At 57.3% G+C, this 24,629-nt stretch overlaps 1 protein-coding gene across 15 annotated transcripts in view; it reads right to left on the bottom strand.

Annotated features, from left to right (window-relative positions):
* Nucleotides 1-7,871: 7,871 nt before the first annotated feature.
* ADGRB2 (adhesion G protein-coupled receptor B2) overlaps nucleotides 7,872-24,629 on the bottom strand; it is a 36,991-nt gene continuing 20,233 nt past the window's right edge. For 4 of the 15 annotated variants that reach the window (XM_019014288.4, XM_019014330.4, XM_055390391.2 and 1 more), the window contains 27 exons: nucleotides 23,629-23,793; nucleotides 22,844-23,008; nucleotides 22,591-22,758; nucleotides 22,415-22,516; nucleotides 22,165-22,271; nucleotides 21,127-21,321; nucleotides 20,890-20,958; nucleotides 20,706-20,814; nucleotides 20,088-20,415; nucleotides 19,612-19,717; nucleotides 19,367-19,410; nucleotides 18,980-19,106; nucleotides 18,432-18,535; nucleotides 18,210-18,312; nucleotides 17,354-17,504; nucleotides 17,102-17,171; nucleotides 16,608-16,674; nucleotides 16,361-16,446; nucleotides 15,964-16,062; nucleotides 13,753-13,924; nucleotides 13,298-13,393; nucleotides 12,896-12,935; nucleotides 11,581-12,200; nucleotides 9,353-9,388; nucleotides 8,937-9,035; nucleotides 8,780-8,836; nucleotides 7,872-8,360 (listed from right to left, as the gene is read on the bottom strand). In XM_019014288.4, coding sequence (XP_018869833.2) covers nucleotides 8,175-8,360; nucleotides 8,780-8,836; nucleotides 8,937-9,035; nucleotides 9,353-9,388; nucleotides 11,581-12,200; nucleotides 12,896-12,935; nucleotides 13,298-13,393; nucleotides 13,753-13,924; nucleotides 15,964-16,062; nucleotides 16,361-16,446; nucleotides 16,608-16,674; nucleotides 17,102-17,171; nucleotides 17,354-17,504; nucleotides 18,210-18,312; nucleotides 18,432-18,535; nucleotides 18,980-19,106; nucleotides 19,367-19,410; nucleotides 19,612-19,717; nucleotides 20,088-20,415; nucleotides 20,706-20,814; nucleotides 20,890-20,958; nucleotides 21,127-21,321; nucleotides 22,165-22,271; nucleotides 22,415-22,516; nucleotides 22,591-22,758; nucleotides 22,844-23,008; nucleotides 23,629-23,793 — 3,671 coding nt within the window. In that variant the 3' untranslated portion in view covers nucleotides 7,872-8,174. The remainder of the gene's footprint in view (nucleotides 8,361-8,779; nucleotides 8,837-8,936; nucleotides 9,036-9,352; nucleotides 9,389-11,580; nucleotides 12,201-12,895; nucleotides 12,936-13,297; nucleotides 13,394-13,752; nucleotides 13,925-15,963; nucleotides 16,063-16,360; nucleotides 16,447-16,607; nucleotides 16,675-17,101; nucleotides 17,172-17,353; nucleotides 17,505-18,209; nucleotides 18,313-18,431; nucleotides 18,536-18,979; nucleotides 19,107-19,366; nucleotides 19,411-19,611; nucleotides 19,718-20,087; nucleotides 20,416-20,705; nucleotides 20,815-20,889; nucleotides 20,959-21,126; nucleotides 21,322-22,164; nucleotides 22,272-22,414; nucleotides 22,517-22,590; nucleotides 22,759-22,843; nucleotides 23,009-23,628; nucleotides 23,794-24,629) is intronic. The other 11 variants (XM_055390413.2, XM_055390441.2, XM_055390432.2 and 8 more) reach the window with 8 other exon arrangements.

Here is a 24,629-nt window from a genome sequence, read left to right as displayed (position 1 = left end):
CTCAGTCAGTGACAGCAAGTGGCAGGACATTTGGACAGAGCAATGGGCAGGGACCAGAGCATGCCGAGCCTCCTGTGCCACAGTGAGAGCCTTTGTTTTAGTCAAAGAGGAATGGGAAGCCCCTGGAAACAATATCCATCCCTTCCCCCAGCTCCTCCATCTTGGGAGCCTTCTTAGAGACTATGCCTTCCTCAGCTTTACGTTGTCAGTGCCCATCCCAAGGCCCAGCACGGGGTTGACATCAGACACCACTTACTGATAAATGACCAATCAAGTTCTCCTGGCTCAAGGCTTGACTCAATGGCTCAGAGTAGGTCAACAGGGCCAGATTAAGACATTTACATGCCATCCATTGGGAAGAGTCTGGCACTCCCATACATCATTCACAATAGAAATAATACTAATCCATGAAGCATACTTCTTTATGCACATGCTGGAATGAAAACCACTTCCTTTTGGATTTTCAATTGCAAAATTCTGGATTAGTTCATGGAAGCAGAACTTCTTCTTTTTTTTTTTTTGGTTTGTTTTTTTGAGATGGAGTTTTGCTCTTATTGCCCAGGCTAGAGTGCAATGGCGTGATCTCCGCCTCCTGGGTTCAAGCGATTCTTCTGCCTCAGCCTCCCAAGTAGCTGGGATTACAGGCACCCGCCACCACACCCAGCTAATTTTTGTATTTTTAGTAGAGACGGGGTTTCACCATATTAGCCAGGCTGGTCTCAAACTCCTGACCTCAGGTGATCCGACCGCCTCGGCCTCCCAACATGCTGGGATTACAGGCATGAGCCACCGCACCTGGCCTCAGAATTTCTTTCTGCTTATCTGTGTGTGCACGTGTTGTTACTGTCTTGCTGGCATCCTAAACTGAACTCAGTCTGCCCATTGGTCACCCAGTGCTAGATGGCAGGGCTTGCCCAACCATCCCCTCAATGACATGGTCTTGGCTTCTGCACTCTGGATAACGAGGAGAACCAAGGGTGCCGTTGTGGCCCAGGCCTAATTGACAGCAAGCAGCCCTACAGGTAGGAAGAAGGCAGTAGCACTGTCAGCAGGTTTTGGGAGCTGCTCATTGTGAGAACTCTGGGAAATAACCCTCCTTGGACCATCAAGCTTGCTCCTGCCCATCCCTGACCCTCTAAAAACAGTACCAAGTGACCAAGGTTCAAGAGGTCTCTCAGAGGAGGTATCTAAGGCTCAGAGAGGTTACTTAACTTGTCCAAGGTCACTCAGCAAGTTGGAGATGGAGTTGCAGTTGGGACCCAAGCTTGGCCCCCGAAGCAGACTGGAGGCAGTCCCTCCCTGGGTGAGCCAGGCTGGGGAAGAATGCTGAGGGGCCCCTATCTGGATCCACACAACTGATGAGAACAAACTGGAAGTTGGACCCAGCCAAGCCTTTAAATGGGGTCTGCCCTTACCCCAGCCCCTCTTTCGCTACCCAGCTGAGCCCTAAACCTCTAAGCTCAATGCTCCCTCAGCCTCCTCTCTGGGTCCTAGAGATGGACCACATCTCAGGTCCCCCATGTGACTTCCACAGCATCACACAGACACAGAACTGGGCACCCAGGAAGGATCCAGAAGCCGAGTCTCAAATTTGCTCTCACTTCTCTCCCAGTGGCCTATGTCACAGGTGCTAGCCCTCCTTCACTCAGTCAACCCCCAACCACACCTGCTCTATGTATGGCCCCAGAAGGGAATTAGACTCAATGTGGGGGCCTGGGAGAAAAGTTGACCTCCCCTCCCCACTTCACTGACCTCCCCAGGGATGGCACTTAGGAAACTCAGACAAAGCAGCTCAGTGATTCTCAGGGGATTGGAAGCTGGGTGGTTGAGGGGAGCACCTCCACATGCAGGCCAGTTTTCCCAGGCCAAGTCCAGGCTGAGCTCTGCCTCTACTAGGCTGCACCCCACCCCACCCCCAGTGAGTGGGAAGTGACAAATGAGCCTGAGGAAGGAGGGGGGAGCTGGCGATCGATGGCATTAACATGGTGCCCAAATTAAATATTGACTTTCTTGGTTGACTCTAGGGACACTTGGATTGATGGCTGAGGCTTTGCCATGCCACCACAGGGGATAGGGACATAACAGCCTGGAGCAGGTCCATAGGGAAGCTGAGGCCTGGAGAGGAGGGGCTCACCTTTGCTTCCACCTGCTCAGGAGGAGTAGAAGTGAGGGCTTCAGGGAGCCTGGAGCACCGTGCCTGCTTCTCCACCTTCCCCATGGAGTCCAGAGTCCCATCCTTCCAGAAGGTCTTGGAGTCCAGGCCTTGTTGAGTGTCCCCCCAACCCCATTCCCACCTCCAGGAACTGTGGCTAACCTGAAGTGCAACAAATGAGCAGAATCAATCTCTGTGATGATAACCATTACTGGGTCTCAGGACCCGGCCTCCCAAGGCGGTAGGGCTGGTTATTTCTGATCATTATGAAGGATCTTGGGGAGGAGGTAGGGACAGCCTCTCTGTTCATGGAAATCTCCCATCATCCTCTCCAGCTAACTCACCTTCAGAGACTACAGTAAGCCCTGAGCTTTCTCTCCCTCTTTTCTCTTTTTTTTCACCTGTCCTGAACAAAGGGAGTCTCCCTCTTTTCAAAGCTCCACTTTAAGAACTGTCTCTAGTCCCTTGATTTATTCACCTCCCACCCCACTCTACAACCCACCTCAGTGCTGGTTCCTCCCATAGTAATGACTCCAGCCCAGCTCCTCATTCTGAGTTCCAGCCCTGTGTGTTCAACTACCTACTTTCTACTTGACATCTCCCCTTGACCATCTCAAAGTTGACATGCCTGCTATGGTTTGGATGTGTCCCCCAAAAAGCATGTGTTGGAAACTTAATCCCCAGTGCAATGGTGTTGGGAGATGGGGTCAATGGGGGGTGTGTGTTTAGGTCATGAGGGCACCGCCCTCATGAATGGATTAACACTGATTATAAAAGAGCTTGAGTCTTTGAATTCAATCTCTTGCTCTCTCTCTCACCCTTCTGCCTTCTGCCATAAGATGATGCAGCAAAAAAGACCTTGCCAGATGACAGCCCCACAACCTTGGACTTCCCAGCCTCCAGAACTGCAAGAAATGAATCTCTGTTCTTTATAAATGACCCAGTCTCAGGTATTGTTATAGCAGCACAAAATGGACTAAGACAATGCCCAAGGCCAAATTAATGACTGTCTCCCCCAAAGCTGGTCCTCTTCCTGTACCTCTATGCCAATGACATGGTCATCCATTCAGGTGTGTAAGACAGAAGCCCAGGTGTCATCCTTGGCTCCTCTCTGATACCCAATCCACACCAGGAGCTGAGTGCTGACAATTCTACCCACTACATATATAGAAACTCCATTCCTCCTTCATAGCACCCTCTAAAGTCTCCTTCATGCAGATCATCTCCTTGCTGGTCTCTCTCTCCACCCTCGCTCTTCAGTGTCCCTGCCCCCACCAATCCATTTTCCATCCACTCAAGAGAAATCGTGTTGATATAGAAATCTGATCATGCCAGTACTCTGCTCAACACTCTTCCTTAGCTTCCCACTCTCCTTAAAGGCCAAAACCCTCAATGGGATCTCCTCTGCCTTGGACACTTAGCATGTGTTTTGAGGGCCTGAGAGGGTGGAAGTCTTCCCAGAGTCAGTGGCCTTGGAGGAGTGGAGGGAGGAATACGATGGGTACTGGGGACTGGATTAGAAAAGCCCCAACTGGGGGATCCCATGAGGTGCCAGGGTGGGCATGAAGAAGCCTGAAGGGAAATGAGTCCTGAGAAGCAGAAGTCAGCAGCATCCCGCACCCAAGTCCTCCCTCAGGCCACCTAATTTCCTTTTAATTGGTGCCTAATGGAAGTGATTTAAGCCCAATTGAGTTTTAACGTGTCTGTTCCAGTCTAGCCTCAACTTGCTTCCCTTCTCCCAGAGTCTAGGGCTGCAGGGGTAAGGGTAAGGGTGAGGGTAAGGGTGACCCCTTCCCCCAGTGCTGCTGAGGGAGGCCTGATACCAGTCCACAGGTCTCCTCAGGACCTTCCCCTACTTCCCCAACACCTCCTCCCTACCCACCAGTATCCCCAGGATATGTGGAGCCCAGGAACCCTGGCTTTGGACCTCCCTTGTGTGGGCACTGTGCTGGCAACTTTCCCTCCATCACCTCCTCAAAGCCCTCTCCATGGCCCCATGAGGCAGGCTGTGCGGAAGTACCTCCTTTTCACAGAGGGCACTGAGTTCACTTGCTCAAGGTCACTGCCTTTGTTCTGCCTAGAGCTGTGCTGTCCGACATGGTAGCCTCACGGGAGTACTGAGCAGTCAGAAGGTGGTGAGACTGACGAGATGCACTGTAGCACTGTATGTATAAAACACACACGAGATTTCCAAGACTCCGTATAAAAAAAGAATGTTAACTATCTCAGTCATTTTTTATATTGATTATATGTTGAAATGATCGTTTTTTAATATAGTGAATGAAATATATTATTAAAATGAATTTCACCTTTTTAAACTTTTAAAGAATGGTTACTAGAAAATTCTAAATTACATATGTCGTTTACATTGTATTTTTATTGGATATCTCCCAGGGTCTGTTCTCATGAAGGTAGGGATGGTCTGCTCATCCTTGACCCTGCCAGTCTGGAAAGCAAGAAAAGGCTGCAGCTGAGCTTGTGCGGGCGGGCCTCTCAGTCTTGTCTCCTCATCCTTTGGGTGAAGACAAGTCCCTTTCAGCACCCTGGACAGCAGCCAGGGCTGGCTTCCCACTTGGGGTTGAGGAAGGAATAACTGTGGGAGGAGTAGATTAACACCTATACAATGCTTCCCATGAATCATCTTAAGTCATGCTCCGGATATCCAGTGAGGAAGACTGGGTAGGGATTGTCATTATCCCAATTTTGCAGATGAGGAAATCAATGTTCAGGGAGATTTGCATATTCCACCCTTCACCCGCTAAAGATTCACTGATGCCTGCTTCATGTGGGCCTCTGAGTGCACAAACCAAAGCAAGGCCAACACAGAAGACAGCAGTTCTGTGTGATCAGTGCAGTAGTGACAGTGCATGCCAAGGCCTGTGGGGGCTCAGCGAGTGCTGACTGCTGGGCCAGGGAGTTCAGGGACAGCATCACACAGGGGGCTACTTGGGCTGGGTCTGGAAGGCTAAAGGAGAGTTTTCCCTCTGTGAGGAGGAGGGAGTTTCAGGCAGAAGGAGTGGTGCATGCACAGGCCTGGAGGTCAGAGAGATGGGCCAGAGGAGGGAGGCAAGGGCCACATCACCAAGGGCCTTGAACTCTAGGCTAATTCCAGGATCCACAGAAGGCATCTGAGCAGTGGCCTGGCCAAATCTGCATTTTGGAAAGATCACTTGGGCCATGTGGATGAAGGGCTGGAGACTGGAGGCAGAGAAAATGAGGGCAATGATGTGAGAAATTTGAGTCCAGGAAAGAAATGACAGGTTGTTAGATATTAGCTCAAATGGAAGGGAGATCGGGCCAACTCATTTTACAGATAGGGAAACCCAAGTCAGACAGGGTCCAGTGGCCTGTCCAAGGTCACACAGCAAGTCAGTGCCTGGGGGAGCAGGGACTGAGGGCAAGGGAGGGACAAAGCCCCCACCCCAGGAAAGCTAAGTGGCTGGTCTTAAAGCCAGCAGAGGCCTCTGCAGGTAGCTGTGGTTTGTGTTTGAGCAGAATCAACAAGGTAAATACTAAACTTCCTCTTCAACCAGATGCAAAGCAAGAATGGACAGGAGGGCAGGGACGTGCACATCACACCTCAGCCCCAGAGGGCCCCAAAGGTGGTGACCAGCGGAGCCTAAGACCAGGAAGGAGGAAGGTGCGAGCACAGGACAAGGCATTAAGAGGGCCTTTAGGTGATGGTCAGAGGAAGGAATGTGGAGTAGGATCTGCTGGTACATGGTCGGGGATGGGGGCTTTGTTTGTGCAAACCCCCTTTTAGGAACAGGCCCCCCTTTCTCAGAGACCTGCTCCCTCTCCTCCCTCTCCCTCTCCCCCATGGTTCCTGATGGGACTGCCAATCACAGTGCCCCAGCCTCCTGCCTGGGGCCAGCCAGAGCTCTTCCTTCCTTGGGGGTTTTCTAATTGGAATTCAAGAGAGAAAGTTTCTTCCCCTCTAGGGGCAATGCTGAGTGATCGAGCTGGGAGGAGGAAGCCTGGCAGGCCCAGGGGGAAGAGGCCTTAAAGAATGAAGCCGACACACATTCGAGAGAATGCCAGGAGAGGATGAAACATGCGGTGGCACTCCTGATCCCGGGTCCCATCACCAAGGCCAGCCGCACTTGCCCACTGCTGTCCTTGCGGCAGCGCGCTCCTGGGTGAACAAAGCTCCCAGGTGCCTAAGCTGGCTGGTATCGGATTCTGCCACTCCCAGCCACAAGTCCCAGTCACAAGCTGAGCTGTGGGAGCTTGGGAAAGTCATGTCCCCTCTCCGAGCCTCGATTTACTCATCTCCAAAATGGGGCAGTCACAATACCTACCTTGAAGAATCAAATGAGGTAGTGCATGAGTGAACTCTGTGTACACTTAAGTGCTGGGGCTGCCCGAAGGAAGGGAGGTGGAGGAGTGAGTCGCAGGAGCTCCAAGGGTCTAGGAGCACAGTCCTGAGTGGACTCTGCCCGCACGGCTCCTCTAACCAGGTCTCACAGCAGGCAGGATTGGAATGAGACCAGAGCAAGCCTGTGCCATCAAGGCCTGCAAAACTCTGAAGAGGCCTCCGTCCCTCCTCCAGCACCCCTGGGCAGGCCATTATCTGTGATACCCCCTACCCCAGCAGCCAGTCACTTCTGTCACTCCCACCCAGGCTGCTGCAGCACCTAACCCTCCCTCAGCTCTCCAGGGACCTGTCTGTGTGTCCGAGTCCCTGGGAAGGGGCCCAAAGGTGCCCATGTTGCTAAATGACCAGGCAGGCAAGGACCTGTGACCCTGCTAACCGTGCCTCCGCTCCAGCTGCTGCCTGACTCCAGAAGATGTTTCCACATGTAATCCCGTGCCCCCTCTTTCTGGGGGCCTGAAAACTGAGCAAGGATCCGCTCACTCAGGCATGTAATGAATGCAACTCAGTACAAGCCTCCAGCCCCTGGCACCAAGCCAGCCTGGCTCCCACACCCCACCCCAGCCCTGGCCCGGTCCAACACCTGCATCTCCACCACAACCCAGCATCTGCGGCTCCCCTGCAGCCATGGTCAAGTTCCAGGAAGCTGAGCTGAAGCCCCACCTCCATCAAGCGTGGGTTTGAAGTCCCAGCTCTGCCTCTGACTGTGGCCTTGAGCAGGGCACTGCCCATCTCTGGCCTCATTTTCCTATCCACAAAATGGGCAACCTAAAACCTTCCAACAGGGTTGTTGTGAGGGGCCAGGGGACATGTGTGTGAAGCTCCTAGCTTAGAGCACTGCATGAGACTGGTGCCACGTGGTCACAGCTAACCCTTCAAGAGCTTATCCTGTCCCAGGTATCTGCTGAACACTTTACAAATAGGAATTTGTTTCATCCCTGTAACAACCCTGTGAGGTGGGCACTGTTACCATCCCCATTTCACAGATGTGGAACCAAGGTCACTAAGCTCTGTCTTGGCTCTAGCCCAGGAAGTCTGGCCTCTGTGCCCCAGTGAATGGCAGCCACGACCATCACAGCCACCAGGAAAAGCCAGCCATAAGAGGTCCCCTCCCACACTCCCAATCTGCTTCCCACAGCCCAGATCGGGGAAAAGATGAATCACCCAGAGAGTCAGGGACAAAGATGGGGTCAGAGCCTAGGCCGCCCCCTCCCAGGCAGGGCTGGACCAACCCCATCACATCATCTGATGAGATCAAGTGAGTTCAACCCAGGAGACAGAAACAAAGTCGGGGTCCCAGAGCTGGGCCTTTACCTGAGGGAAGCAAACAGCTCAGCAGCAAAATCCACAGAGTGAAGTTTATTCCCAACAAAGTTCCCCTCCCCCCTCCCCAGCCCAGGACAGGGACGGACAGGCTGGGCTGAAGATGGGGTTCCAGTGGCTGAGGGGCCTCTGAGAAACAAGGAAGGGCCCTGGGACCCCAGGCCAAGCCATGTCCAGCTCCCCCAGCCTAGCTGAGTCCACGGCGCCTCCCTGCCCAGCCCTCGGGAGAGGGGAGAGGGCGCTGGCTCCTGGGTAGTTCCAAAGTGGAGTGTGAAAATAGAGAGATATATATATTTATATGCAGTGGGCAGTCCAGCGTGGCACTCACACCTCTGTCTGGAAGTCACCATCCGGTGGTTCTGTGGGCTCCCAGGCTGCTGCCCGGTGCAGAGTCAGCCGTTCTCGAGGCTTGGGGGGCAGCGAGCCCAGTGTCATAGATTTGAAGGTGCTCCAGCTCTGATGGCGCCGATGTTGGGACAAGCTGGGGCGCTCCCCAGGGCTGGGCTTATCCTGTGGAAGGAGCGGGAGGGGCCGTAGAGATGGGCCAATATCCTTACCCATTGTACAGACGAACAAACTGAGGAGTCCCAGAGAGGGCTGGTAATGCCCAAAGTTATGGAGCAATCAGGTGTCAAGCAGAATTCAAATACAGACCTGCCTGGTTCCAGGGTGGGGCTCCTGACCCCTGTTCTCAGTGGCCCCCAGGACATGTCTCCTGCTGACCGCTCTCCCTCCCAATCCTGGAGGACCTCCACCCCTGTTCACCATCTGCAGCACCTTCCCCACCCCCAGGCGGCCCCAGACTGTTGCCCATGCCGTGGGGGAGGCCCTTGGTGAGACAGGCTGGGGTTGCCTGGGAGGGGCAGGAGGGCAGGGAGGGCACGGGTCCCTCAGGCCCACCTCACCCCACCCAGCCCGGGGGGACTCACGGTGCACACGCTCCGCTCGGCCGCCCCACCCGAGGACACACTCCACCGCTTCTCCCTCTGCAACGGGGGCCACCGGTCAGGCTCCAACCCCAGGGGCCACTGCACCAGGTCAGGCCCTGAGCTTCGGGGCAGGGGCAGCCACGGGAGGAGCCCTCACCTTGGCCGTGGACTGGCTGCGGTAGCGGTCGAAAGTGTGGAACTTCTGGTTGAGCTCGTGGTAGAGTTCTGAATGCCGTTTCCGGGTGTGCATCACCTTCTAGGGGCCACAGGGCATCAGAGGGTCGCTCCCCGGGGCAGCACCATGATCCCCCCTACCCAGGGCACTCAGCACCCCAAGCCCCCCACATCCCTCCCTGCTGCCAGCCCCTCTGGGACAAGACCTAGTTCTCTCTTCACGTAGGTGCTATGGGCTTGGGCAGGGAGGGAATCATGGGAAGATCCCACAGAACCCCCGGGCTTGGGCTCCTGGGGTCAGGCTCTGCAACAGAGCTTGGACTACTTTTAGGAGTGAGCCCTCCAGGGACACACACCACAGCCAGATGTCCCACCGCCCAGCACACACATGGCCCTTACCTCAAAGTCCAGGTCTGAATACCGTAATTTCTTTCGCTGGGAAGGAGCAACAAGGAGGCAATGGAGGAGAAGAAAGCTTTTTACCACCGGCAGGGGCTTTAGAGACAGGAAGCCTGGCATCCCAGGGGTCTGCCCGCTGCACCTTCCCCCCAACCCAGGCCCAGAAGTTGCGGACCTTCATGGGGCAGCTTTTCAGGCCTCAATGAACACACACACACACACACACACACACACACACACACACACACACACACACACACACACACACACACACGGGTCAAATGGCATGGTGCAGACTTCCAACATGACAGGCCCAGATGCCCACATGGAATCAGAGCCAGTGCTCATTCTCTGTGCCCTAGAGCCCACCCTGCATCCTTCCCCATCTTGCCCCATTCTCTCTGCCAGCCATAGCTACCCCTCCCCTTGGAACCTTCCACTTGTCCTGCAAACACAGGGATTCAGGCTTTCAGAAACCTTCCTTTGACCTCACACTGCCCCTTTTCCTGCCAAACCAGGCGCTGCCTCCCTGGCCTCTCTGCTCCCTCATGCCTCTCCTGGCCGTCCTTGTCCCAGACCACTTTCAAGGCCCCAGTAAGCTGTACTGTACCCAGTGCTACTCAAGAAAGAGGCCTGAGAGTCTTAAAATGTCGGCACAGGGAGACACATGAAGCCAAGGCCAACTTTCCCAGGTTACAGATAGGGAAACTGAGACCCAGGGAGGTGAAGGGAATTGCTCCCAGGCCTTCGAAGGTGATACTAGGACCACCATCTGGATCTCCCAGGCCTGTGGGCATGCTCACCACCACGGGCCCATGGCATTCACTCTCCTGGTTTTCCTCTCCTCTCCCTACCTGCTTTCTCTCCGCTGCCTACCCTGGCTTCTGTAATACTAGGCACTCACACTCTGCCCCGGCACCTTCTCCTGCCTTTACCACACACACGTGTATCCTCCCCATCCCGGCTGCATCTCTCTTTCTGGGGGCAACAGGGCACCTCTCCCTGTCTGATGCCCCACAGGCACTGCACATGCAGCTCACACCAATGGAATACACTTGTAATTCCCTGTCCAAACCTGTTCCTCCGCCCATCACAGTTGCCCACGCCCGAATTCTGGATGTCATCCTTGACCCCTCAAAGCGCTGCTGCACTTACTGCTGCCTCCCACACAAGGAGCCTGATGTCCGCCCTCAACAGTGTCCGGCAGGCAGGTGTCCACAGAACAAAACCCGCCATGACGCCAAGCGCGCCCTTCTCCAACACTGGCGTTGCGTTTTGTCTTTGTTACGCCTTCCTGTTTTTGCCATCTGTGGCAGAAGCAGGCACCAAATGTTCCAGAAACACTTTGGGAGAAAAACTAAACTTGTGAGCCCCGTAGCTACTAACTTAATTTTCGTCTTGTGGAGGATGGGGAGTGGGTTTCTGAGGCCGAGCAGGAACAGCCAACTGTGGCTAAGCCATGACTCCTGTCCCTTTCCTTAACCACATCCCCTTCATGACTCCAATAAAGTTGCAGAATGTTCTAGAGTTCCACAGCAGGCCACTACTGTCTGTTCTCAGTGATCCTCTGCAGGGAGCAGACCTGAGGAGGCCAGCGGGAAGGTGAAGGATTCACAGAACACACACAGGCAGGGACCCAGAGGGGTCTGCTTTTCTCAGGAAGAGAGGGTCAGTTACCACAGGCCTGTGGGCAGCATCTGCAGCTGATTTCAGGGGTGCTAACAGCAGCAATCCCCAATTATCTAGCACTTTCTACTTGCTCCACATAAATGTTTTACATCACTCAATCCTCAAAACGACTCCACAAAGAGACTGCTACGGTATCGCCACTTTACACACGAGAAAATGAAGGCTCACTGATCTCACTGCCAATCAGAGTCCAGACTGAAACTCAGACCTGCATGACGCAGAGGCCCAGGCTCACACATTGCCTGAGCCACAGTCTCCTGAAATGAGGACTCATCCTAACCAGTCACCCCAAAGTAGGCCCTAAAGCAAGTGTGAACAAGTCGAGAAGTGCACTTCCACTGTGTGAAGTCCCAGCCTGTCTGAAGGATTCACAGACACCACGGAGCTGCCATGAGCAGAAACAGAGAAATGCTCAGTGTATCCACTCCCAGTGACTTTTACGAGAGGCTGCTCTGGGGAGGATGAGGCTGTCCCCTCCTGGCTGCAGCCTGTGATTGACACAGTCTCAGACACACACCCCATTCCCTACAGCCCCTCACCTCCAGGGAGCCCATCTTCATGGTAGAGCCGGGCACGGTGCGAGGCATGGTCCGGCTGCGCTCCCCTGGCTCGGGCACTTGGCGGGCGCTGGGTGTCGGCGGTGGCGGTTGGAAGGTCATTCCATAGGGATTCTGGAGAGATCCATAGGCAGGGCCCAGCCCCAGGCCCGAGTGGTCCACGGACAGGAAGCTGGGGTAGCCTTCAGTGTGGGCCACTGTCTTGGCAGCTCGCCGGGGGGTCCCCTCGGGCCGGGCCCTGGGGGCATCCTCACCACCTCCACCCCCACCACCAGGCTGCAGGCTCAAAGTCCGCCGGGGCAGCACCATGTAGTCTCCCTCAGAGCCTGGCTCAGTGGGCCGCAGCCATGTGAGGTCCAGCTGCCGCAGGCCGCCCTCCCCACACATGTAAACAGGGTTGGCCTCCTGTGGGGGCGGAGGCTCCCCCAGCCCTGGTGAGGCTGCCATGGGCACCAGGATATTCCCAGGCAGTGGTGAGAAGCTGAGGCTGCCCTCAGGGCCCACGAGGCAGGACTTGGGCTCCTCATCCTCATCCAGGGACAGGCGGGATAGTGTGCCCGTGATGGTGGACGGGTTGCAAGTGTTGACCTCCTTGAACAGCACTGGGGGCAGGAGTGGGAGGGAGGGGGTGAGTCCTGAGGAGAAGGAACCTCCACATGCCATTGCCCAGGCTGGGGAGGTACCAAGCTTCTGCACTTGGACAGGAAAGGAAAATGGGTCCTGGAGAGATGGCTGGTTGGTTGGTAATCTCTCACATATAAGAGGGGTTAAGAAGACAATGGCTCCAAAGTCCCCACAGTGAGACAGGGCAAGAAACAAAGGCAAGGCCCAGCTCCCAATGTCCTGGTGCAGGTCCCGACTTTGACCCCACAGCCCCAGGGCTGTCAAAGGGCTTTGTCTTCCCACCTCCCTGTGCATCAGCTCCCCAGGAGACAGAAATGGAAAGATTCTGGTAAGAATCTGGAAATGATATAATAACGTAACACTCTGTGCCATGGGTCCTGCTAAGAACTCGATGTCCCCGAATTCATGCATGCCCCTAAGCCCCCCACCTGCCCTGGGAGGACAGTATTCTCTCCTTTACAGGTGTGTTAACTGAGGCTTAGAGAGGCAGGTTGTTTTCCCAGGGTCATACAGTAAGGGACATTCGCAGCCTTGCGTCCAGCTCAGGGCTGTCTAACTTCGAAGCTGGACTCCAGCAGCCAGAACTCCATCAGGGCCTCCCATGATGGGGCTCAAGGCCTCCCCTTCTTCTCCAACCCCAGGACCATTCTCAGTTCTGCCACGGCACGCTCACCTGTTTGACAAGCCAGATCCACATCCTTTTCAAAGTCTGACTATAGGCAGAAAGGGAGGGGCAGGTGGGCAGAGGGAGGATTAATGTATCAGGGTGGGAGGAGGCTCAGGCCCTCCCCAGCCAGCTTTGCCCAGTCTGCCTGCCTTAGGGCTGCCCATGGCCCACAGCCCATGGCCCAGCAGAGCCCAGGCATGGTCTACCCCAGCCCACCTGATGGCTGGGAAAACTGAGTGGGGGAAGGACTTGCCCAATGCCACCCAGGTGTTAGTGGCTGAGCCTGAATCAAACCCAATCCCTGTCCCAACCCTGCCATGGATGGGGAAGGTAAATGGTCTAGGGCAGGAGGACTGGGGTGAGGGGTGCCCAGAATCTGCCCAGGCCCTGCCCAGGCCCCTAACTCACCAGGATCTGCAGCTGCCCATTCTTACACGAGTCAGGGGAGTCTTCGCTCTCATCAGCCCGGCACACCCCCATCTGGCACTTCACCACATCCTGGACCTGGGGACAGAGGGCGCCTGCTGGGCCTGAGGCCACTGCAGGGCCCCCAACCACAGATGGCTGTGCTTCCCACCCCAGACGCCCAGGCAAGTGTAGAAGGAAGGCAACACATCCAACCTTGGGGAAGGTGATGACACCTGGGCAGGGTGCAAGGGGAGGAGGAGACCCAGGAGGCCAAGGATAAGCATAAGGGACAGTTGTGGGTAACCCGGGCTATCAGCTTCCACAGTAAGGGCTGCCGAGATGGGGCCTGGGGCACCCTGGTCGGGGCCTCGATCCTCCCGGTCTGCACAGTGGGGAGAAGCCAAGGGCCTGGCAGGTGTGGTGGGCACACACGGGCGGGAGAGGCCCAGCCCCACCTCTCGGCGCAGGAAGCAGTGCACAGCAGTGATGACAAAGCCCTGCGCGGAGTTGAAGACAGCAAAGAGGGCCTGGAAGAGGACGGAACGGCGGTCTGTCATAGCCAGGACGGCAGACATCCAGGTGAGCGCCAGCAGGGGCAGCACCACGCAGGAGCTCCAGAGTGAGGCCCTGAGGGGACAGTGGCAGAGCCCATCAGAGTGACACTCCAGGGGACAGGATGGCTTGAGCCTAGGCCTCCACTCAGCTGGAGCTCTTCAGCTGCCCAAGACTGGGAGGGCCCCAAACCCCAGGGCCTCAGTAATGTCCCCAAGCAGAGAGGAGCTGAGGAGCCAGAGCCAGAGAAACAGAACAGAGACCGAAAGCAGCGAACTACGGGGTCAGAGCAGGGACCAGGAAGGTGGGGAAGGACACGCAGACGCAGTGGGACCGAGCCACAGACAGTGGAAAGGGACGGGGAGAGAGAAGAGGAGGCAGACAGATGCACAGAATCACCTGAGGAGCTTTTTAAAAATGCACGGGGCCTGGACGGCGTCCCCAGAGCCTAACTGGGTAGGCTGGGGAGGGGGACTGGAAGAGGGACAAAGCAACAATAACCACAGTGAGAGAACGCATGCGACAGAGACACCCAGACAGAAAGATTAAACAGGCAGAGCACGCGGGGGACATCCAGAGCACGAATCCTCAGGGAGAAGACAGGGGGCCAGGACCAGTGAAGCAGAACTCCCCCCACACACAGAGAAGACGCCAGGCTCCCACGGACTGCTCAGAGCCTTGGGCAGAAGGATCAGAGCTGGGGCTAAAAGCTGGGGTCGGGCCAGGCCTACACCTCCCTGGCCTCCCTGCCAGGGGAGGGCAGAAAAAAAGCAGATGGGGCCTGGCATCCAAGCCATTCCCACCCCTCCCTAACCTGCTATAGCACATGACGGACAGCGGGGCCACCATACCCTCCCGGGCCAGGTGCCACACTCAGCCCACTCTCCTTCACAAACACCCCCGGTGGGAGAGTCAGGCACAGCTCTAGGCATGGCAGAGGGTGGCACCATTCCACAGAGACAGCCGGGGGAGGCCAAAGCAGAGAGATGGGCAGGGGGCCAAGACCTGCCCTAGGAAGTACAGTTCAGGGCTGTTCAGCCTGGCAGGGGGCAGGCACAATGGACTCTGAAGCCCCCGGAGGTGTAGCCAAGACCAAGAGAGGGTCTAATCACAGTAATAAGAGCTACGCTGATTAACCACCAATTCTCTACCAGGCCCTACACTGAACACTTTACATATATTACTTCAAATCATGATCAAAACAACTCCAATTAACAGGCATGGGATTATTATCCCAATTTACAGATGAGGAAACTGGAGTGTGCCCAGCTGGGCAGGGAGAGGCACAGTTGGGATACAAACACAGCTTGACCGACTCCAAAGCCCAAGCATTGAAACAGCTAGTGCAGACGGGGTGAGGGAGGCAGACGGCAGCCCAAGACAGAGGGAGCTTCGTGGTGACGGTGCCAGCTGCCTCCAGAGGCCCTGAGCTCCCTGACCCTGCAGGTGTGCAAGATAAAGCTGGACCTCACTGGGCATGGAGGCTCGGGTGGCTTTCCGGACCTGGGTGGGAGGTTGGGCCTAAGGTCTTTGTGGATTTGTTTTACCCTTGCATGGCTGGGATTTTAAGATTCTCAGATGCTAGGGCGGGGGTCTCAGTGAAATAATTCTCTACCTCTGTGATTCTCTGTCTCCAATTGAGTGTGAGATTCAATGCCTCTGAAATGCTAAGTCTCAGATTCTATGACAGATGATAAGACTGGATGATTCACTCATTCTAACATTCTTAGCTTCTGATTGTCTTATTCTAAGATTCTATCATTCTAATTCTAAGGTTCTATAGCTCAAAAATTCTAAGGCTTAAGATTGTCTGAGCCTCTGTAGGTTGGGGGTGTGGGGCTGTGCAGGATAGAACATTAGCTGGGAGTGAGGGCAGGGGCGGGATCCAAGGGTGGGCGAAGGAACCGGGCACCTGTGGGAGGCACAGACATCCACTCCTCATCGCCTTGGCCACCTCTTGCCGAGCCCTTGAGAGTGTGTGGTGGCTGGCAGGAAAGGGCAAGCTTTCCAGGGCACTGGGCTGATATCCCTCCTCCTCCCCCCACCATGGGCACTGCCCCCCCCAATTCCTTTGCCCCACCCACCCCACCGCCCCCCCAGGGGGCACGACTAACATGGCGTTCCTGGCCGAGGCTGAGCTGAGCAGGGGGCTGGGGACCGCTCCACACGCTGAGCAGGGGAGGAGCAGGCTGGCCCAGGGGCACCGCTCCGACCTCGGGGGCGGCACAGACATGGGAGAAGGGGGGGAAACACATGGGAAGCCGGGAGATGGGGCAGAATGAGCCCCGAGTGGGGTGGGAGGGGAGGGCAGACGAGAGAGAGAGAGCTGGGTTAGGGTGGGTGAGGGGCTGCGGCTGAGCACTCCGGGTGCCCACCTTGCCTGCAACCTTGATGCACCAAGGTTGGGGAGCCCCGGTCGCATCATCGAGCCCTGAGTCTCCAAGAGCACCCATGTCCCTCCCTCCCTGCACCATCTCCAGAAAGGCCAAGTCTCAGAGGCCCTCCCCTTACCCGGCCCTCTGCTTCTTGGATTTGTCGGAGATGCCATCACGTGCCATGAGCTTGTTGAAGACGATGATTCCGATGAGCATGTTCACCTGGGGGCCCAGTAGAGTGGAGTGGGGGAGACAGGATCACCAGGTGCCCTCCTGGCAGGGAAATCCCCATGTGGGAGCTGGAGGGCAGGGAGGAGGTAGAGGGAGAAACAGGATGACCCTCTGGGGCCATGCCCCTTCCAAGATGCTGAACGGACACATACCAGGACAATGACGGCTGCAGGGCCCACAAAGGCGTAGAGCAGGCCGCCCTCCAGGGAGAGCCAGCAGCTGGGGTGGGGGAGAAGAAGGGTGTCAGACACCCAGCAGCCTCCCTCCCCACCCTCAAACACCATCCCTCAGTCCTCCCAGGCTGCCATGCCCACATCACCAGTGCAGTCTGAGCCCCAGACGGTGAGAGTGAGCCACTGGCTCCTGCTGAGCCTTGGTTTCCCCTCCAACAAAGGTCCTGAACATTAGGCTCATCCCCCAGTGCTCCCATGGGGATGAAGCAAGGCTGACTCCTGAGCTAAACAGTCCCTTAGGGATTACCCAGTCCTAGCACATTCCCTCAGTCAGGGAAACTGAAGCTCAGAAATGGGGAGGAACTTGCCCAAAGACCCAAAACAGGCATGGGCTAGGATTTCAGCCAGCTGCCCAGTCCGGTTCCCTAACAGATCCACTACCTGCTACCACCCACCACGGGAGGCTCACGTACTAGCTGGATGTACCGTATCCTTTCGTTCGGGTAAAGCCAACAGACACGGCCACCACCAGGGCAGGCAGACCTGGGGGAGCAGGGGTGCCAGAGTGAGACGGTTGCTGGTCTTCAGGGACCCCTTGTTCTCCCAGACTCCCATCCCAGCTGACCCCTGTGCCCAGAGAGCTGGGCCAGGGCCGAAGCTGAACCTCTCTTGCTGCCCCTGCCCACCAAGGCCCAGCAGCAGAGTCCAGCACTGGCCCTGCTCACCCCAGCCCAGGCAGAGGAAGCGCTTGCGAACGAGGCGGGTGCGCATCCGCCCAATGACAGCCAGGTAGGACTGCCAGGCCTCGGTAAGCACCCAGCAAAAGGAGGAGAGAAAGAAGAAGTGCAGGAAGGCAGCCGTCATGGTGCACACGCCCTGCAGGGAGAGGGAATGGGAGGGAGTGGCCCTGAGCAGCCGCCAGGGCAGGAGGCGCCGGGCTTCCCACGCCCGCTGCTGGGCGCTGCCACAGCCGCCCACCTGAGCCCCGCCCCCCACAGAGCCCTGCCAGGCACCCCCGCCTTCCTGCACCCACACACAGCACGACACGGGCCTGGTGACACACACACAGCACTCGGCATCCAGGGAGGCGGGTGGGCAGGCTGCCCACGCACAGACGGGGCTGGCAGGGAGGGGGACAGACATGAGCACCTGCCACGTCACAGCTGGGCAGGCCCTGTGCCTGGCATGCATGGTGCTGGCACTGTGCAGAGAAGGCCAAGGGGACATAGGGAAGGGTCTGCACAGGTCGTCCACAGGTAGGTGGCAAAAGGAGGCCTCACTCAGGCTTCCACACGCTCACAGACACAAGGAGGCCCAATGCCACCTGCCCAACACACACCCAGCGCTCAGCTCACACACACGTTTACTGATGTTCACAGAAGTTCCTCACTTGAGTACACACCCCCTCTCCAATGTCCTCACATATGGTCTCACACACTATTTCATACACACTCTAATCCCAACATGGGGCACACATACGCCACCACTAATGGACGTACAAGCAAACACACACACTGCGCTCTCCACCCTCACCCCTCCACCCCACTCACACCCCTGGCAGCCCTGGAAGCCTGCACCTGCCTTGCTCAGCACCCGGGACTGGCCCACGAGGATCAGGATGTTGGATGCCAAGATGGACAGGCAGAAGTTCAGCAAGATGATGGAGCGTTCAGATTTTATGAACCTGCCGGGGCACAGCAGGCAGGGACAGAGGCGCTGGCTGCCCCACCCGACCTGGTGTGGCTGGCCACCTTCTGCGCCTGCCCCCCTCCCCCAGCCACAAGAGCCAGGTGTCAGACCTACCTCCAAAAGGCGGCATAGATGGCGAGCAGGGTGAGCAGCGCCATGCACGACACTGCACAGCCGATCACCAGGGGGACCGAGGGGGAGCCCGCCAGCTCCAGGGTCTGGGGAAGATGGGCAGACAGTCAGATGGGTTGCTGGGAGGGGGGAGCTGCAGGGGTGCCCTGTCCCCTCATCTACCATAGACTGGCATACCCACAGGCAGAAGGGCAACACCTTCTTGCTGTTGTTCTCATGTATGCACAGAACAGACCCGGGTATCCATGTGGACACATATTTATGCTCAGTTACCTGCACTCTTCTACACACAACCAGACACACACATGTGCACACACACACACACGACTGGCCACTGCCGCATACCCCCAGGCAAATATCATTGCTGTGAGCACAATCCCAGGGGCACAGACATCCACGTACAATCCCACAAGCGCACCTGCAGATGCACATTCAGGATCACCCAGGCGCCTGCCAACACCATCACTGATGGCTGCTGGAAGCCCAGGGCCTCCTCCCTTATTCAGCCCAGGCACCTCTGTTCCACTTACCAGGTCCTTGGGCGGCTGGGCTAGCACAGCAAAGGTGGACAGGTGCTGGCACTGGCAGCGGGTGTGAGCTGCCTGGGTCTCCAGGGTCTGGCAATTTTCAGTGTCCCAGTCTCCTGAGCTGGCATCTCTTGGGTAGGGGAGAGATTCAGTGAGCCCCAGGCCAGCTAGGTGGCCCTGCCCCCAGTCCTGGCCACTGCCCAAGGACAGGCTAAATCCACAGTAAGGCCACATCCACGAGGCAACGGCAGGGAGTCCCAGGATACGTTCTTGACCCCTTAGGCTAGGATGGCACCAAAAATCCCTCTTGCCTTTAAGGCAGGAGACCCCTTTCTGGCAAAGGGCCCTAGGGCTGCTCCCTTCCTCACCCAGAGGAGCCACCCAACTCACGCTCTGGAGTAGTCCCAGCTGGCGCAATGGGGATCCGTGGTCCCCTGGGGAGCAAAAGACATGAGTGCAGTCTAGGGAGGGAAGCTCACCACACCCCACCACTGCCCATGCCGTGGGGGCCACAGCAGCTCCCACACAGGTCCAGGGTTCAGCCCACCATCAGGGACAGAGTGCTTCCCACCAGCCAGGCCTCTGGCCACCCAGGTTGAGGTGCACCCAGGGTCTCTGCATGGATCTCCACTCACATTGATGATGTAGGAGAGCTCCACAGTGATGAGGGGCTCAGCTGGAGGCTGGGTAGGGGGGCGCACAGTCACTGTCATCACCCGGGATGTGACGGCCAGCGGGGGCCTGCAGGACAGGTACCGAAGTCAGCTCCTGCCAGCGGGTGCCAGCCCCAGTCAGAAACCCTGAAGCCGCTTTGGATGGGTGTGCAGAGGCTTCCAAGGAGCCAAGGCCCAGGGGAAGGCCTAACTCAGTGGGGTCCAGGACTTCGGGTGAGGTCTAGAGCTCTGTCCCTCACCCCCTGGGTGGCAGCCCAGCCTCTGAGAGCAGTACGGATAAATTTGAGAAGCATGTGTCCAGAGCCAGGCAAGCGGTTCCTGAAGGTGGAGGAGGCTGCCATGGATCTCTCTGCAGCCAGCACTGGCTCAGTCCTCCTTCCCTTACCTGGGCCTTCCTGGACCCTCAGCAGCCCCATCCACCCATCCCCAGGACTCACCTGGGAGGCGGCAGGATGAGGCCAAGGGTGCGGTAGAGTACAGCACCGATCACAAAGTAGGAGGACTCATCGGGGTCTGCTGGCAGGAGGCGCTGGTGGGAGTGGCCTGGGCCAGGAGGCACCGTTCCCGGGCCCCTCCCCCTGCCAGGGCTGCCTGCTGCCCCAGATGTGGCTGGCTTCCCTGGGGAGGAGAGGCTGAGCACCTCCTTGGGCAGGAAGAGGCGGTCCTCTGAGTGCCGCACCCAGTCCTTCATGCCCCGGCGGCCCCGCATGGGGAACGTGATGTCACTGGACACAGCTGAGACGGGCTCTCGCTGAATGCTGATCACTGCAGTGGGAGGAGGGTGGACAGAGACAGACAGAGGGGCAGAGACAAAGGGTGGCAGACCAGGGGAAGAGACAGATGTAGGGGAAACACGTACCAGGAAAGGTAGATGTGGACACCGAAGTTGGTACAAACACAGAGACAGACATACACAGAGAAACAGACCACACATAGATGAAGGAGAGGGTAGAATGCGGACAGAAAGACACAAATACGGGGTTAGGTAGAGGAAAGACAGAACGTCTTGAGTTCTGGCACATTCAGGACCCCCACCCTTGCCTGACTCCTTCTACCTAGATTATCTGTGACAATCAGAGAGCTCTGGAAGGCCTTGAGAGCATCGCCCACCAGGTGAATGAAGTCCTCCACGACACGGAGCAGGTGCACAGAGCCAGGGGACACCTGGGGACAGAAAGTGTGTAAGGGTCCAAGGCAGGGTGGGTCATGGGAGGAGAAGCTGGCAGCTGTGCCCCGCACCTGCTGAGCATCGTCCCACTTCTCCTTGTTTTCCGCATCCACCATGAAGCTCACCACCTGGAAGAAGCGCTGAGGAGAGAGCAATGAGTGGCAGGGGGTCCTAGCCCCAGGGAACAGGGGGCTTCCCCCACTATAGCCACACTTGCCGCCTCTACAGCAGACTCTGCCTAGGGGCCTGGCCTCCCGCTTCAGTTTGGGCCTTCTCCACCCTCCGCCCTCCTTCCTCCTAGGCAGTACCTGCACATCATCAGCCGAGGGCACGTAGGTGGCCCTCTTAAAGGTGTCAGTGACATTCCTCAGAATGTCCACAGAGAAGAGCAGGTCCCCACTATAGTAGGTGCGCCGGGCCAGTAGCTCCTGCAGGCTGCGCACCACCTGCGACATGCCCTCGCCTGCCAGCATGCGCTGCCCCTTGGCCAGGTGCTCCCTAAGCTGTAGGTGATGAGGGGGCCACAGTCACTGAAGTGTCAGGAGCTGGAACCAGACCCTGGCCCATCCCACTCCAGTCCACCCACTGCTTGCATCCACGGGGAGAGAAAGGGGGAAAAGGTCAGAGAGGCTCAAAGGGGCACACAGGGGAGACAGAGTCCGAGAAAGAGACTCATAAAGAGAGAGAGAATCCCAAAGGGTACTTTAAAAAAGACTGAAATAGAAACACCTAGAGAAAAAAGGTGTTCAGATGTACATATAAAAGATATAAGCACAGTATGGGAACAGGGTACCTCCCCATCCCAAAGGGGTCATGTACATTCTGGAGTGTAATGAGCATGTGTGTGGGCGCGCGCGCGCGCACACACACACACACACACACACACACACACACACACACTGTCTTTCTCTCTCTCACTCTCTCTCAACACAAGCTCTAAATGCATTCACACAATTAATACCCAATTACAGTCAAACATGTACACACATTCACTGACGCTACTCTTACCCCATGACTGGCCCTGGGCTGGATGCTGGGGACACAAAAATAAATTCAAGGAGGCCCCAGTCTAGCAGTACACACAGACACTTGGATGAGCACCTAATGACTGAGGAGCTCATTCTGCAGGAGCGCAGAGGTAGGCACCAGGGATAAAAGAAGACACTTGAGAGTCAGGCCTTGAGGTATGAGTAGGAGTTTGCCAGACAAGGAGAGGCACAGTCAGGCAGAAGTGGGCACAGCATATGCCAAGGCACGTGGGAACGAGCGAGAATCACGCTCCCTCCACCCCCTAGCAGAGTCTGAGACAGATTCTGCTGTGCCCCAGCCCAGCAGGGTGCACTCACTGACAGATACAGGTAGCGGTACTCGTGGGAGATGCAGCGAGCAAAGCTGGGCAGCCCCCAGTACGCCACGCCTTGGGCACTGAGGAGACAGCGGCGGCTGGCAGACCCTGCAGGGCAATAGGACAGAGGTCTGGCATGGGGGCCGAGCTCTCACCCACACTCCTCCATATCTCAGAGAGGCTGGGGGTGCAGAAGGGGGCAATGAGAATGGAAGGGGTGGTGGTGGTGGGGAAAGCCACCTGCCCCTTACCTGAGGCATTCGGGGGGCACTTGTTGTAGATGATCTCGCCAGCAGCTGCCTTCTTCCACGTCATCAGCATCACGTACTCATCCCTGCACATCTCATGGAAGGCTGTGGGTGCAGGGGTAAGGTTCAGCTGGGTCCACACATGGGGCCCCCAGCCCCCAGGGTCATTAGGGCAGTACCTGGACACCTCTTCTCACTACAAGGCTTCACCTCCTCTCCGGTGCCCTCGCAGGGGTAGCCCTGCGTGCCCGTGGCCTGGCACATGCGGAAGCGGCGCTGCCAGCCTGTGTCACACGTCTTAGAGCACAGGCTCCATGCATTCCATGGCCCCCACTTGCTATCAGTGGCTGTGGGAGAGGGGAGGCATATGAGTGGGCCCAGGTGCCCCCATGGTCAGAGCCGCCACTTGCCACCACTGTGCCAAGCACTCACCCGGGCACTCGAGGTTGCTGCACTCCCGGGTGTCAGTGAGGGCACCCGTGCATGTGGCCCAGGCTGGGCCCGCCACGCTGCACTTCCGGCTGCGCTGTTGGGTCCCATTGGCACAGGACGTGGAGCATGGGCCCCAGGGACCCCATTCTAGCCACTGGCCTTCCACTGCATGGGGAGACACAAGCAGGGGTGGCTGTTGAGCAGGATGTGTGAGGGCTGGTGGTGTGGAGCACCACAGGAAGACCCAGAGCCTGCTAGGCATTCAGATTTGAGCCAGGCCAGACCCACTGGAGTGGGGAGGGGAGGGGGTTATGAGGGAGGCTGGAGTGAGCAGGTAGTGCCTGGGCCTCATGCTGCCTGCCTGCCACCAGCTCCAGAAATACAGGACACCTCTCCTCTTAGCGCAAGGCACAACTCACTTCTGGCTAAGGGAAGGGGCTGCAGGGGTGTCTTCTGATCTTTGCCAGCACTTCAGCCCAGCTTTGTGTCCTCTCACAGTTCAGCTGGCCATGCACCAAGATGCAAGGGCAACCCAGGGCTTGGAGAAAGAGCTGTCCCCTCTTGATGGCGTCACAGGGTACTAACTCATGTCAGGGCTAGGGGTCAAGTCAGGGCTAGGGGGTCACCTCGGACACAGGCAGGCATACTTCTCCAGTCTCCCCATGCTTGGTCAAAGTTTAAGGGGCCCCCAGGGGCAGGTCACTGGACCTGACTGCCTCCCCAGGTCTCCCGACCCCCCACCGGGCTGGGCAGCGCCCTCATGGAAGCCCACGGGTGCTACTGACCCGGGCAGGCAGCCATACTGCAGAGCTTAGTCTGCAGCTCAGGACCCTCGCAGGCCTTGCCGCCGTGCTGGGGGGGCACGCAGGTCCGCATCCGGCTCCGGGACCCCCGCCCGCAGCTGCGGGAGCACAGGCTCCAGGACCCCCACTCCTCCCACACGCCGTGCACTGCAAAGAAGCACGTGGCCGGTGGCTGGGCGGCACCATGGCCCCGCCCACCACCGGCGCCTGCCCATCCGCCCACCAACCAGGAGCTCCGCAGCTCTGCGGCTGCTCCTCATTGGCTCTGCCCCGGGATCTGTTGCCAGGGGGATCTCCCAGGGCCCCACCAAGGCGCGACCCTTTGAAGGGATGTGCAAGACACAGGCTTCTGGTCCTAATTCACATAGGACAGCCCCTGTGGACGCCTGGACAAGGGGGCCAGGACCAACAGGAGGGGAACCAGGGGTCCCCCTCTCCTGAGGGCACAGGAAAATTCAGGAAAGGACCCAGGACCCACGCCATTCCACCCCTCCCCACCCCACCCCAGCCCTAGACCCAGAGCCTGAATACAACACAGCAGTTCGGGGGCAAGAGAAGCGCCCTTCCCAGCCCCAAGCGCACAGACACACAAATAAACATGAACCTCTACATGGACACCGACACACCGAGCTCACACGCTGGAACACAGCTTTGCCCCAGGCCTTTGCAAACTCCTGCCACACCCCCAGGTACCAAGAGCCCTTCCCAGGTAGGCCCTGCTCTAAATCCACAGCACCACTGGCATGGCCTAGGCCCCACTTCACCCACTCAGGGAGCAAGGAGCAGGACTGGCTGAGGCTGCCCTGCCCTTGCCGTCTCAAGCAAGCACATGCATTTCCTTAACAACTACACACTCAACTGAGGGAGGCTTAGGGGAGGCCCCCTTGAGAGGGGGTGTCCAAAGGAGGGAGGGGAAGGTCAGGGAAGTGGCGTTTGTCTTAGATCTTGAAAGACAGGCTGAATTTGAATAGCCAAGGTCGGGG

The sequence above is a fragment of the Gorilla gorilla genome, chromosome 1 (genome assembly GCF_029281585.2).
Source record: "Gorilla gorilla gorilla isolate KB3781 chromosome 1, NHGRI_mGorGor1-v2.1_pri, whole genome shotgun sequence".
In the NCBI taxonomy this organism is placed as follows: domain Eukaryota; kingdom Metazoa; phylum Chordata; class Mammalia; order Primates; family Hominidae; genus Gorilla; species Gorilla gorilla.
Note: the sequence above shows the minus strand (reverse complement) of the source record. Positions and strands in the feature narration are given on the sequence as shown.